The sequence below is a fragment of the Oryzias latipes genome, chromosome 7, assembly GCF_053564925.1.
Source record: "Oryzias latipes strain Hd-rR chromosome 7, Olatipes_Hd-rR_3.1".
Lineage (NCBI taxonomy): Eukaryota > Metazoa > Chordata > Actinopteri > Beloniformes > Adrianichthyidae > Oryzias > Oryzias latipes.
Genome location: NC_136243.1, coordinates 28,494,837 through 28,507,367, shown reverse-complemented (window position 1 = coordinate 28,507,367; position 12,531 = coordinate 28,494,837). Strand labels below are relative to the sequence as shown.

The window sequence follows — 12,531 nt, the reverse complement described above, 5'->3', positions numbered from 1 at the left end:
TTTACAAACGCTGTTGAGGTTGCTGTTGTTGCATTATCAAATAATCTCAAACGCAACCCCAGCCGTTGGTTCATACGGCTTACGTCATCAAATCCTACGTATTGTCGCGGTCACATGACGTCAGCGGCTGTAGCACAGGCTAAGCTTTCACAGCAACGATAAAAAAACAACAACTGATAGTTTTCTGTAGTGTTTAGTGTTCTCGTAGTCAAAAAAAGTTTCTTAAATCAACAAAAGTACCTCTTTAAACGCCTGGCCGTGTTGCTATATAGCACCATATAGAAATTTTGATACAAATTTCCATACATCTGTCTGAGTTAGCTTTTTGAGGTTAGCGCTTAGCTAATATAAACATGAATGTAGACAACGTAAATCCGTCTGTTACAACAGGAGTTGTGTCTACGACGTCTTCAGCTTCAAGTAATTGCATTGCCAATGACAATGCAACAACCAACGTCAGCAGCATTCCTTCGGTCACAAACAATGGTAACGAAACATAATTTTGGTCAACAAGATCTGTGCTAACAATGTTGTGCTACGACGATGCCCCATCTGATGATCTGACATTTGTGGTTTTGCTAGTTAAGTCAATTTGATTCACATACTGATGCATTCCTGAGTCTTTTATGCATATTTGGAGGATTGTCCGACAAACGTTTTTCTTTATCTGTTAAGCATTTCTTACATTTCGTTCTGCTAAAAAAATAAAACTAAATTTTTTAGTTAAGCTCCGCCCCAAAAAGTGTTGTGTGTGTATATAAATATAAGTACATTTGATTTAAGTGATAATTACAACTTTGCAGCTGCAGCTTCAGCAGCCCCGGCAACTCCATCAGCAGACTCATCAGTCTCCAATGGAGTCTACGTTCCCGCTGGCATAACCAATGGGGATGTGAAACCTGCTGTCTCCACCACACCTCTGGCTGATTTCCTCATGCAGCTGGAGGATTACACTCCTACGGTAAATTTATCACCCTTACCTTTGAGTTAGTGATGGGGATGCCTTGGCTCAAACGAGATAACTGCTGTATTTTTGTTTACGTCGTACTGGCAGGGTAACTACATGTAAAAATATTTAGATTATTTAGTCTCTCTCGTGTATTTTTCCATTTCTTTTGCAGATTCCTGATGCAGTTACGGGATATTATCTGAACCGAGCTGGATTTGAGGCTTCTGACCCAAGAATGTAAGTGATTGAAACTAGAAATATGTCCATATTTTGTGTGATATCAATGCTTAAGTAGTGATCTGCTAAGTTGTAGCATGATTAATTCTAAAGATAATCAGATTTTTAATTTTGTGCAAAGCTAAAAAGAAATTACATACTAGCTGATCTGTGTTCAATAACAGTCATGTTTTCATGCCTGTATTAGTTATGCTTGGGGTTTAATGTGTTTGTCAACAGAGGAAGCAAAGGGATTTGGTTGGGTTTATTTGAATTGGAATTAATTGTAAAGTGCTTTGAGCTGCTCGAAGAACGATAAATACTTTTTAAAAATAAAGATTGAGTTGATTTGTTTATGAATTTATCTGGAATTCTGAGAGAAACAAATATACATCCTAAATATGCAGCTAAAAAACTAGATTTAAATGCATAGAGAGCTTGTGTAATGCTTAACTGTGTATGTGTTGCTTAAACATGCAGGTTCAATTATAGTATTACAATTACCCATAATTTCCGGATTATAAACCGCTACTTTTGTCACACGCTTTCAACCCTGATTCTTATTCAATGATGCTTCTAATTTATGCATTTTTTTCTTATTATTTTATTTTCATGCGTTTTTTTTTAACGGCCACTCGAGCAAAACGGGTGGAGGAGCGAGTCAGGGGGAATGTGGTATATGTTTTGAGGAAAGACGCAAGTTTTATGTAAATTCCTGCTTTGTGAATGAATAGCACGAACAGACCCTCATCATGGAAAATGCAAGACGAAATGCATATGACGCAGCTTTCAAGTTAAAAGCAATCGTTAAAAGCAGTGTGAAAAATACCATCACCAACGGGTTTGGAGAAGCCGGTCTGCTGCGTGACGGAGAGGACAGCGCAAACACAGGAGAGAATTTGCCTCAGGATGAGAGGGACAAACTGACAATGAAGGAGACACAGAGAGAGTGTGTAGCGAAGTCTATCTGATGCTATTCCAATCCGACACTGAGGAGGAAGACCTCAATGGTTTCAGAGCACAGGAGGCGTGTGCCTATAAGTTACTGCTGCTCTCAGTGACTTTCACCGGTAGTTTTTTTTTAACCAGCTCTGTTAGTGCTGTTACAACCATATTGCTGCCGTGTTCCTGCCGCGTCACAGGCACTGTTTGGAAAACAGCTGTGACGGTGTGGGATTTTTGATCACCGCAGTGATGAAGCAGCAGGAGTTGCTGTGTCGCGGTTTACCCCCCCCCCCCCCCCCCCCAAAAAAAAAAAACAACAACAACAAAACAAACAAACAAACACAAAATCTCCCTGGCGGCCACGTCGCTAATGAATACCTACTACAACGCAGTATTCTTAATTAAAAAATAACACTAACTACTAACTATCTAACTAATAAACTCACTACATAGGTGTTGTAGAATGAGTATGTGTGTCAGCGCACTGTGTGTGTAAGAGGAAGGAGCCCGAACAGAGCAGGAGTGAGAGCCTCCCTCTTGCGCTGCACTAGCTCTCCCCTTCCTCCGCTGTACGCGCTCCTTCCTCTTTCTTACACACGCCGCTCGTGGTTTCAGCACATACACATCCTCATTCTACGACGCATGTTTCAATGTGGGCACATGCGGCTTATAGACTGGTGCGGCTTATGTATGTACGAAATGGTTTATCCTTTAAAAATGTAATGGGTGCCGCTTATAATCAGGTGCGCTCTATAGTCCGGAAATTACGGTACATATCCTTCACAGGTTGTTTTATTTCTTGTTGCTTAATTTTTTTTGTACAGTTTAATGTGAGGTTTAGTCATGCTCCACTCTATGGGTTCACAAATATTTCAACCCTATGTGAAGACTCACTTATAACTCTCTTTTGGATATTTGCAGAATCCGTTTGATCTCCCTTGCCTCTCAAAAGTTTATCTCTGACATTGCCAATGATGCCCTGCAGTACTGTAAAATGAAGGGAACAGCCTCTGGAAGCTCCAGAAATAAGACGAAGGTGAGTGGTGGTCAGTTTTTAATTTGTATTGTAATGATTTTTTCTAATCCATTCTTTTAGAAAATTCAGTTATTAAATATAACCTTTTTATTGATCATATTTATAGGACAAGAAGTACACATTGACGATGGAGGACCTGACTCCTGCCCTCTCTGAATATGGCGTAAATGTCAAAAAACCTTATTATTTTACATAAAACATTTTTATTTTTGGCTTTTGTTAGTAATAATCTAACTGTGGACGGTGCAACATTTCACCATCTTTACTGCTAAATGTTATTTGTGATGATGATGATCTGGTAGATTTGACAAATCCTTATGGTCACTGTCATTTTTGTGGAGCTTTTTTTTCTTTTTTTAAGCAATAAACTTTTGTTTTATTGTGAAAAAAACACAGGTTCTCCGTGTAATGTGTTACATTAAGTTTTCACTATATTTTTGTAAAAATGTCACAGATTCTCATTAAATTCTAGAAATATTTAAAGTGTTTTTGCCCGACATGGATAGGCAATTGTCATTCAACTGGGTTTTGAGAAATTTTGTGCTTTATCAGAAATTTAAAAGCATTTAAAATTCTGTGGCCATAAATTTGTATAAGTCTTCATTTATCTTCAAACATCTTTGAGTTAGAAAATAGACAATAGATTTGGCACATCGAGCTCACACAATGACCCTCTAAAAATTAATTTATTTTTTTTTAGATTAGATTACTCTATAATTTTATTTGATGGCTTAAAAAGTTCAGGTAGGAGATTTAGAACGCATGGGAAAAAAATGATTAAGAAAAAACTCACTTAAATGCATAATTATAAAGTTATTTAAATTGAATGAGTATTACTTACCAATTCTTGGTAAGTAATACTCGGAACTGCTGTCTTCCTTAAAATACAATGAAGTTGTAATAATTGGAGATTTAAACTGGAACTGGTTGCAAGCTGTTTCTGATGATTTTAAATCTTACTGTGATTCCCTGAACCTCTTTCAATTAGTAAATGATCCTACTCGACCTAACCCCAAATTTCCGGAGAAATCCTCGCTAATTGATTTGATTCTTACAAATTCTCCTTCAAAGTATTCAACTGCTGCTGTATTTGCAAATGATATAAGTGATCACTGTATCATTGCTACATCGAGAAACACAAAAATGCCCAAAACCAAACCACACATTATCATAAAACGCAATGTCAAGCAATTTTGTGAACAATCCTTTTGTCAAGAACTATATGAATTTGACTGGCACACGATGATGGAAATTGATAATGTTGAAAGGGCCTGGAGTTATTTCCATAATGAATTTACAAAAATCCTTGATAGACATGCTCCTATCAGGCACTATAAAGTGAAAGGTCGTAATAATCCGTGGTTTAGCTCAGATTTGGCTAACCAACTACATGAAAGGAATGTAGCATGGGCAAAAGCTAGACATTCTGATAATGCATCTGACTGGCTGGCATTCAGAAAACTACGCAATGCTTGCACTACTGCAATTCGAAATGTGAAATCTGACCATTTTTTGAAAAATACTACAGAAAATTTAAAAATCCCTCAAAGTTTTGGAAGATAGTTAAGTCCCTAAATGAAAATAATTCAGGTATTGAGCTCCCTTCAAGTATAATGAAAAACACTTGTAATATAACAGACAAGACAGAGATGCTTTTATGTTTTAATGAGCATTTTGTTTCCTCTGGATCATTATTTAATTCTATAAAACATTCAGCTGAGTACTCCCTCCCTGTGAATCACGAAGATTTAACACATAATTTCTCATTTTCCCTCTTCACAACTTCAGAAGTCTCAAAAGCCCTTAAACTCCTTGATCCTACTAAATCTGCTGGTCCTGATGATCTGGAACCATATTTTATAAAAGCGGCAGCAGACTCTATCGCACTTCCACTGACCTATTTATTTAATTTGTCTTTGTCCACAAACACCATTCCGCATGCTTGGAAGTCCGCTTATGTGTTACCTCTACTTAAAGGTGGTGACCCAACAAATTTGAATAACTATAGACCAATTTCCAAGTTACCCATTTTGGCAAAAGTTTTGGAAGGTCTTATAAGTGTACAATTAAAAGAATTTCTCATTTCAAATAATATTTTAAGCCCATCACAATCAGGTTTTAGAAAGCAACACAGCACAACAACCGCAGCTCTTAAAGTTTTAAATGACATATCTGAATCTCTGGATGACAAACGCCACTGTGCCGCCCTTTTCATCGACCTCTCTAAAGCCTTTGATACTGTGGACCATACTGTGCTTAAAAATAAACTGCGCAGTATTGGGCTGTCAGAGCATTCTGTTGGGTGGTTTGCAAACTACCTGTCTGACAGGACACAGTGTGTAAAGGTTCAGAACCAAAAATCAAAATTTTTAAAAGTATCCGCAGGGGTTCCACAAGGCTCGATTCTTGGGCCACTGCTTTTTACAATCTATATAAACGACCTTGATAAAGGTATCATCGATAACCTGCACTTATATGCTGATGATACCATCTTGTACACTTCAGCACTTTCAGTTGAGCTTGCCATATCAAAGCTCCAATCAGCTTTTAATCAACTGCAGAACACTTTTTATCATTTAAAACTGGTTTTAAACTCAAATAAGACTAAATACATGCTATTCTCTAAAAGCAAAGCCAAACTCAAAAACCTGCTCCCAATTACTACAAAAGAAGGGCATTTAATTGAACTGGTCACAGAATACAAATACCTTGGTATTTTAATTGATGATTGTCTAACTTTTAAACCACATATTCAGAAACTGGCTCATAGGCTGAAACTAAAATTACGCTTTTATTTCAGAATCAAATCATGTTTATCATTCGAAGCCCGTAAGAAACTTGTCACTGCTACTTTTATGTCTGTCCTTGATTTTGGTGATGTGGTTTATATGAATGCTTCTGCTGATGCTTTGCATGCTTTGGATACTGTTTTTCATGGTGCACTGCGTTTTATAACAAACATGAGGTCACTAACCCATCACTGTCTTCTGTATGCTCGGGTAGGTTGGCCCTCCTTATCCCAGCGCAGACTGAAACATTGGTACCTTTTAATTTATAAATGCATTCTTGGGTTGGTACCGTCTTATCTCCAGCAGCTCATAGAACTGAAGAGCAGCAGCAGCTACAGCCTGCGCTCTCAGGACACGGTCCTGCTCTCTGTGCCCAGAGTGCGCACAGAGATGGGAAAAAAGGCTTTTAGATTTGCTGCGGCACAGTTTTGGAATGAACTCCAGAAAGAGTTTAAATTGAAAGAATTGATCTCCCTGGGCTCTTTTAAAAAACTTTTAAATGAACGTGAGACAAAGCTTTCAAATTGTAAATGCTTTATTTAAAACTGTCTTTTATGATTGAGTGTGAGTGTATATAAGTGTTGTGTGTTATTGTTGTGCTGCTGCCTCTTGGCCAGGACGCTCTTGAAAAAGAGATTTTTAATCTCAATGAGTTTTTATCCTGGTTAAATAAAGGTGGTAAAAAAAATAAAAAAATTCTTCCAATGACTATAGAATGTGTTTTTGGCCTCTCAGTGAAAAGCCTTTTTTTTTGCTACCAGATAAAAGAAGAACTTCGCATTGTAAAATTTCAGTTTGAGTCAATACTCTCATTCCGTCAAGCTTTGACTCTTCAACATTTAATCTTTAGCAAAAATGAAAACTTTTTAAACTTGGAGAGAGAAGCTTTCTTATACACGGTTAAACAGCTTCCCATCAGAATTTATAGATTTATGAAAAACACAAAGCTGTATACTGTATACTTCTGAAGTTTTCTGTTTCAAAGAAATATTACAGGAAGAAGTTCTTTCATGCACTCACATGTGATATTTCATGCTGCCACTGGGGGGCGTTTGGGTGCCAAAAAAACTGTTTTTTTTCTGTGATGCTGTTAAATTGGATGTAATACATTCACACAGTTAACAGCAGTAGAACTACAACAGAATTACTATCGAAGCAGACTTTAAAAATATTGTAGCTGACTTCTAACTCTCTCATTTAAAAAAAAATTTTTTTTTTTTTTTTATCCCAACAGTATAGGATGAGGCCTGGTAGAGAAAATTATTTAAAAAAAAGCAGCTATGGATAATGAATGGTAGCAGCATGCCGCCTAAAGTTTATTTCCAGTTTAGCAAGTTAGATATTGTATTTTTTGATGTTCCCCAACATTTTAAATGTATTCTAGATTTATTTTAAGTTGTTGACTTAAAATTGTGTTCGATTGAATTAAATGTACTCTTTTACCACCCAAAAGTATGTGTAAACAATGTGAGCAAAAATAAACAACCACATTCTAATCCAAAAAAAAAAACTGTACAGCTAACTTAGCTTTAGTGTTTCTGGTATTTGCCTAACGTTTTTATCTTCAGAACACAAGAACGTTGAAAATGCAGAATTGGAGGAGAACAAAACTCAATAAACATTCAGCTCACCTGTTTAATTGTGTTTAGTCGCTGTGCTCTGCTGCTCCACAGCGTTCACTTGCTGCACTGTAAGCTCACTGCGACTTTAAATCTCGTAAATTTACCAGAAAAAAGTCGTCAATTTCAGATTTTGAATCTCTTATTATTTTCTTTAAATTTGGTGGCCCTTAAACTCTGTCGTAATACAGTTGAAACCAGAAGTTTACATATAACTCATAAAAAACATACATATGCTTATCCTCTCATTCAGACATGAAATAATAGTAAAGGTTTCCTGTTTTAGGTCAATTACAACAAAATTATTTCTATTTGCTAAATGTCAGAATAATGAGATTAGAGTTTTCATTACTTTTATCAAAGTCAAAAGTTTACATGCATTTCATTAGTATTTGGTACTATTGCCTTTAAACTGCAGTACTTGGGTCAAACATCTTAGGAATCCTTCCACGAGCTTCTCACAAGATTTGGTAGGAATTTTGGCCCATTCCTCCTGACAGAACTGGTGTAACTGAGTCAAGTTTGTAAGTCACCTTGCATGTACACGCAGATACACTTGCATGTACATTCAAAAACACAAATACAGAGAAAGCAAAAACACAACATAAACAAAGCAATACAACCCCCTCCCACCCCCACAGAAAACATATGTAAAATTATTATGCAAACAATATACTGTGCCACCAACCTATGTCAGGCATAGAGACTGAACACCTGCTAATATGTACAAGAATTCACTGGGTCGCTTCTAAAGTCAAGGACATGACATGGTCTAAAAAGGGTGACCAAATTTCAGAAAATTTTTATTCAGAGCCATTGAGAGAATGGCTAATTGTTTCTAGCTTAATGACAGAAAGCAAGTTTTTTTTATCCATTGTGAATGAGTGGATCTTTCCAGTGCATCAGGATAGTCCGCCCGGCAAGCAGTGTCAGAAAAGCTACAAGATTCTCTGACCAAGGAGAGAGGGAATGATTGTCCAGAAGTATAGCAAAGACAGCTGTCATTGGAGATTGCTGTACTCTGACGTAGACATAGGCAGACAGACATAGGAGAGAGAGTCAAATGCAGAGTCCCAGAAATCAGAAAGAGATGGGAATGTTAAAAACATATGAGTGAGATTTGTAGGCCCTAGATTAATTCAGTTCAATTTAATTTATATAGCCCAATAATACAAAAATGGTCATCTCAGTTGGCTTCATACTGTTAGTTTTATAGTAAACATAAAATCATAAGGATCATGAAGTCATAGAATTCAGCAGGTAAATTCTAATCTGAACTAACTAAACTAAACTGGGCCTCCCTGCCCTTAGACCAGGGGTGTCAAACTCATTCTGGTTCGTGGGCCACCTTCAACCCGTCTGATCTTAAAAAGGCCTGACCAGTAACATAAAAGCAGAATAATCTATGGTCACCTGCCTTCTTCCTGACCTTTGATGGGGCGCCATCAGTGACCTGACTAACATCACGTGACCAGTTGACTTCAACATTGTCCAGCGCAGTAACTAGAGCGCTGACTATGTCAGCTGTTGTGTCCATCAACTCAAGAAACTCCACTGTGACAGTCTCTCATGCACAATTGTGCAACATCTGTGAAGTCGGTGCTTTCATCAACAGCGAGCGAAAATGCTATAAATGACTGGATTCTGTCCTTCATTTGGCCGCCTAAGTCTCTTCAGAGATGTTGTATCAGCAATCGTAATCCTTGACAGACTTATGCTGGAAAAGGCAGACTGCTTTTTGGGTCACAAGACTTCTGCAGCCTTCAGCATGCATTGTTTTCATAAGTTCACCATCCAAAAATGGATTGGATGTTTGCACCAACTTGTTTGCAATAAGGTGTCTGTCACTGCCCCATCACTGACGTCACAGCTGCAGTTAATGCAGACGGTTGTTTTTTCAGTCCAGCTAATAGTTGCTAAATCTTCTCTTTTCTTAACTGCAAGTGGTGAAACTTTTTTTTATGGTGAGTCTCATAGTCCAGCTGAATGTTATATTCTTTGAGCACTACACCCTGTTGATGGCATACCAAGCACGCAGGTTTTGCATTCAGCTTTGCATTCAGCTCCGCAAACAAAAAAACTTTTTCCTGGAAAGCTCGGCACTCCACTTCAACCTTTTTTTCTTTTTGACAACATTTTGGTAATTAGGGTGTCACTACTGATCATTCTTATTGCACTGTAACAGAGGTGAGGCTGTTAGGTTTTCGCTTTAAGCTGTTTGACCTGTTTGACCTGTTTTTCTTTTCCTTTGTTCCCCCTAGTGGCGGAATTGCACATTTCAGGTATTTCTTTGAAAAGACAACTCGCCACCGGAATAGACTAGAAATGTGCTTTTAAAAAAATCAGAATAACCAAAAAAAAACATCCTTATTATTTTTACTCTTCACGAGTAAGAATTATCGTAGAGGATTAAACCATCTGGCGGACCGGATATGGCTGACGGGCCATATGTTTGACACCCCATTTCAGACCCTTCTTCTCAATAATGAAAAACTCCTAAAAAAAAAAAAATCAGATTCCGGAAAAAAAGAAGAAACCTCAGAGGTGTCCACATGAAGGAGGGATCCTTCTACAGGACGGACAAGCGATGTACCAGGAATCTTAGAGAAGAATCATCTTGTCTAACTCTACAACTACATTTTTAAATAGTCCAGCAAATGGTCTTCATCCAGATGGAGTTGGGGGACTGCTGGGGAAGGGGTACGCCATTGCCTCTGGAATAATGGGAAGAAGTTAACTTTTATTTAGGTTTAATTTGTAACTAGAGATCTGGTATTGCAACTATTATATTTTGTGACTGATTTTATGTTTTGTACAGTTACTGGTGTGAATCCCGTTGAGACAGCTGTGTTGTAGTATTGGGCAATATAAATAATATGGAATTGAATTGAAGGAGAAAGAACATGCAGGAGAGAGTGTCCAGATTTAAGAGGCAATGTGTTGGTTTCTGGTGGCTGCAAAAGAGATAAAGGAATTGACAACTTGACCCTGCAAACAAGTTTTACATATAGCCAATGCAAATGCTGTTGAAATATGATCTTCAGTACAATTTTCACAAGTATTTTGCATCGTTTCTGAGTATAAAACAAAGTCATAAACCCACCAGATCATTGATGTTTTCCACGAAGTCCAAATTTCTTGAGTAAAAATTTGAAGTTCTAATCGTGTTTATGTATAAAGAATCATTTTTGCTTTATTGTTTAACTTGTATGCTTTTAATTTATCTGAATGTGTGTTGTTGATAAATACTACATAAATCAACAATAAAGCCCATCGAGACGACTGTTGTTGTGATTTTGGGCTTTACAAATAAAATTGAATTGAATTGAATTGAATTAAACAAAGCAAAGTCATATTAAAATAGTAAGTCCTGTTGGTAAGACTTGATATATTGGTTAAAGCTTCAGTCAGAAGATGAGATCAAATTCCTGCAGGCATGATCTCACACGTTAAATGATGAAGTAGAGAAACAGGATACACAGGCTACCAAAATTAGGCTTCTTAGAAAGTAAGGGTGTGTGTGGAAGCGGGACGGATGGGGGTTAACAAACAAGGTTTTTACAACCAAAATTATTAAATCAAAACTAAGGAACAGGGAGTTTAATATCAACATCTGAAATCTCTTGCAGAAATACTATAGGTGACTTAAGCAGAAATCAGTCAAATGTAATAAAGACAAATGCTAAAATGAGTTCAGTAGGTAAGGCAAAAAAACATAAGGTGAGAAAAGAAACAAATTTTTTAGAAGAAAAAGAAGGGTTATGAAAAACTTTCCCTATGACAAAAAAAAGCCTGTATTGGCTTAATTTTAATTTAAAATAATTACTTTTTATTTAACACAGACCTTTCTTTTCCATGTGTCTATTCCTGAGATCCTCATTCTCTTTTTAAAAGACTCTTCCGGTCCTCCATACTATATTCATCTTGAAGCTGTTAATCGTAAACAGGAAAACCACAGGCTGGAAAAAAACAAACAAAGCAATGGACAAATCGAGGTTCGACGTCACCCATCGAAAATGCCTTACTCTTGCAGATGAAGCAAAATCCCTCACCCTTCAGTAGGTCATTGTATCTACGGCAATGGCTTTTAAAAAAACGTTATTGTTTTGACACAAGTATGAAGAACAAGAACAATGGCCATAACAATGAGAATATATATTAAAGAAGCAATATTGCAAAACACATTACTACACATTGAAGATCTTCAAAGGTAGACAGTTGTCATATGTACGTATGGCTTTTTTGTTTATACTATTAGAAATGGTACACAAATAAGATTCTAATTCTTTAATTATTATAGGGGGAAAATTTCATCTGAAATTGTGAGTCAAATTTGTGACTTATAAAATATATACATTCTTTCCAAAACTTTTTTGTAATATTACAGTTCCAAAGTAGGTGACTAATTGTTTCTGGGTGTTGTTTACAAAGAGTACAATGGAGGTCAATTGTCGTATTATATCTTAACATGTACTGATTAGTGTGATAGATTATCTATGGCAATGGCGACAGTAGTTGCCAGAGATACGATGACTCAGAGCGACTTAACTGCACCCGTATCAGGGAACTATGGTACTTCCTATTTGGGAACATGAGAAGGGAGAAGTTGAACTGTCCATTGTTCTTATTTTATTTTATTTTATTTAACTTTATGAAACAGAATGCAAGTATACAACACAAGAAAGAACCAATGCAGTGTATGACGTACAATGAATGCATAGTACATAGACAATAAAACAATTTTATGCTCTTTTTGAAATAGTGAAAACACAGGGTAACGCATTTTCCCATCTCAGAGAGAAATCTTTAAAGATATGAATGATAAATCTACTGAACTCCTTTCAAAACGTCTGGGTGGGCAAATACCCAAAAAGATGTGTCACAGTTTCTGAATGATCTCCACAGAAACAATCAGTATTAATATCTTTTTCAAATTTTGTCAAGTATTGTTTTGCAGGGTAAATTTTATGGAGAATT

At 36.7% G+C, this 12,531-nt stretch overlaps 1 protein-coding gene across 1 annotated transcript; it reads left to right on the top strand.

Moving 5' to 3' along the window:
- Positions 1-94: 94 nt before the first annotated feature.
- Positions 95-3,537, top strand: taf10 (TAF10 RNA polymerase II, TATA box binding protein (TBP)-associated factor). The gene is made up of 5 exons (XM_004070352.5): positions 95-486; positions 804-961; positions 1,122-1,186; positions 3,032-3,146; positions 3,253-3,537. Exons 1-5 carry the CDS (start codon positions 354-356, stop codon positions 3,340-3,342), a joined length of 561 nt encoding a protein of 186 aa, XP_004070400.1. The 5' UTR covers positions 95-353; the 3' UTR covers positions 3,343-3,537.
- The last annotated feature ends 8,994 nt before the right edge of the window (positions 3,538-12,531 follow it).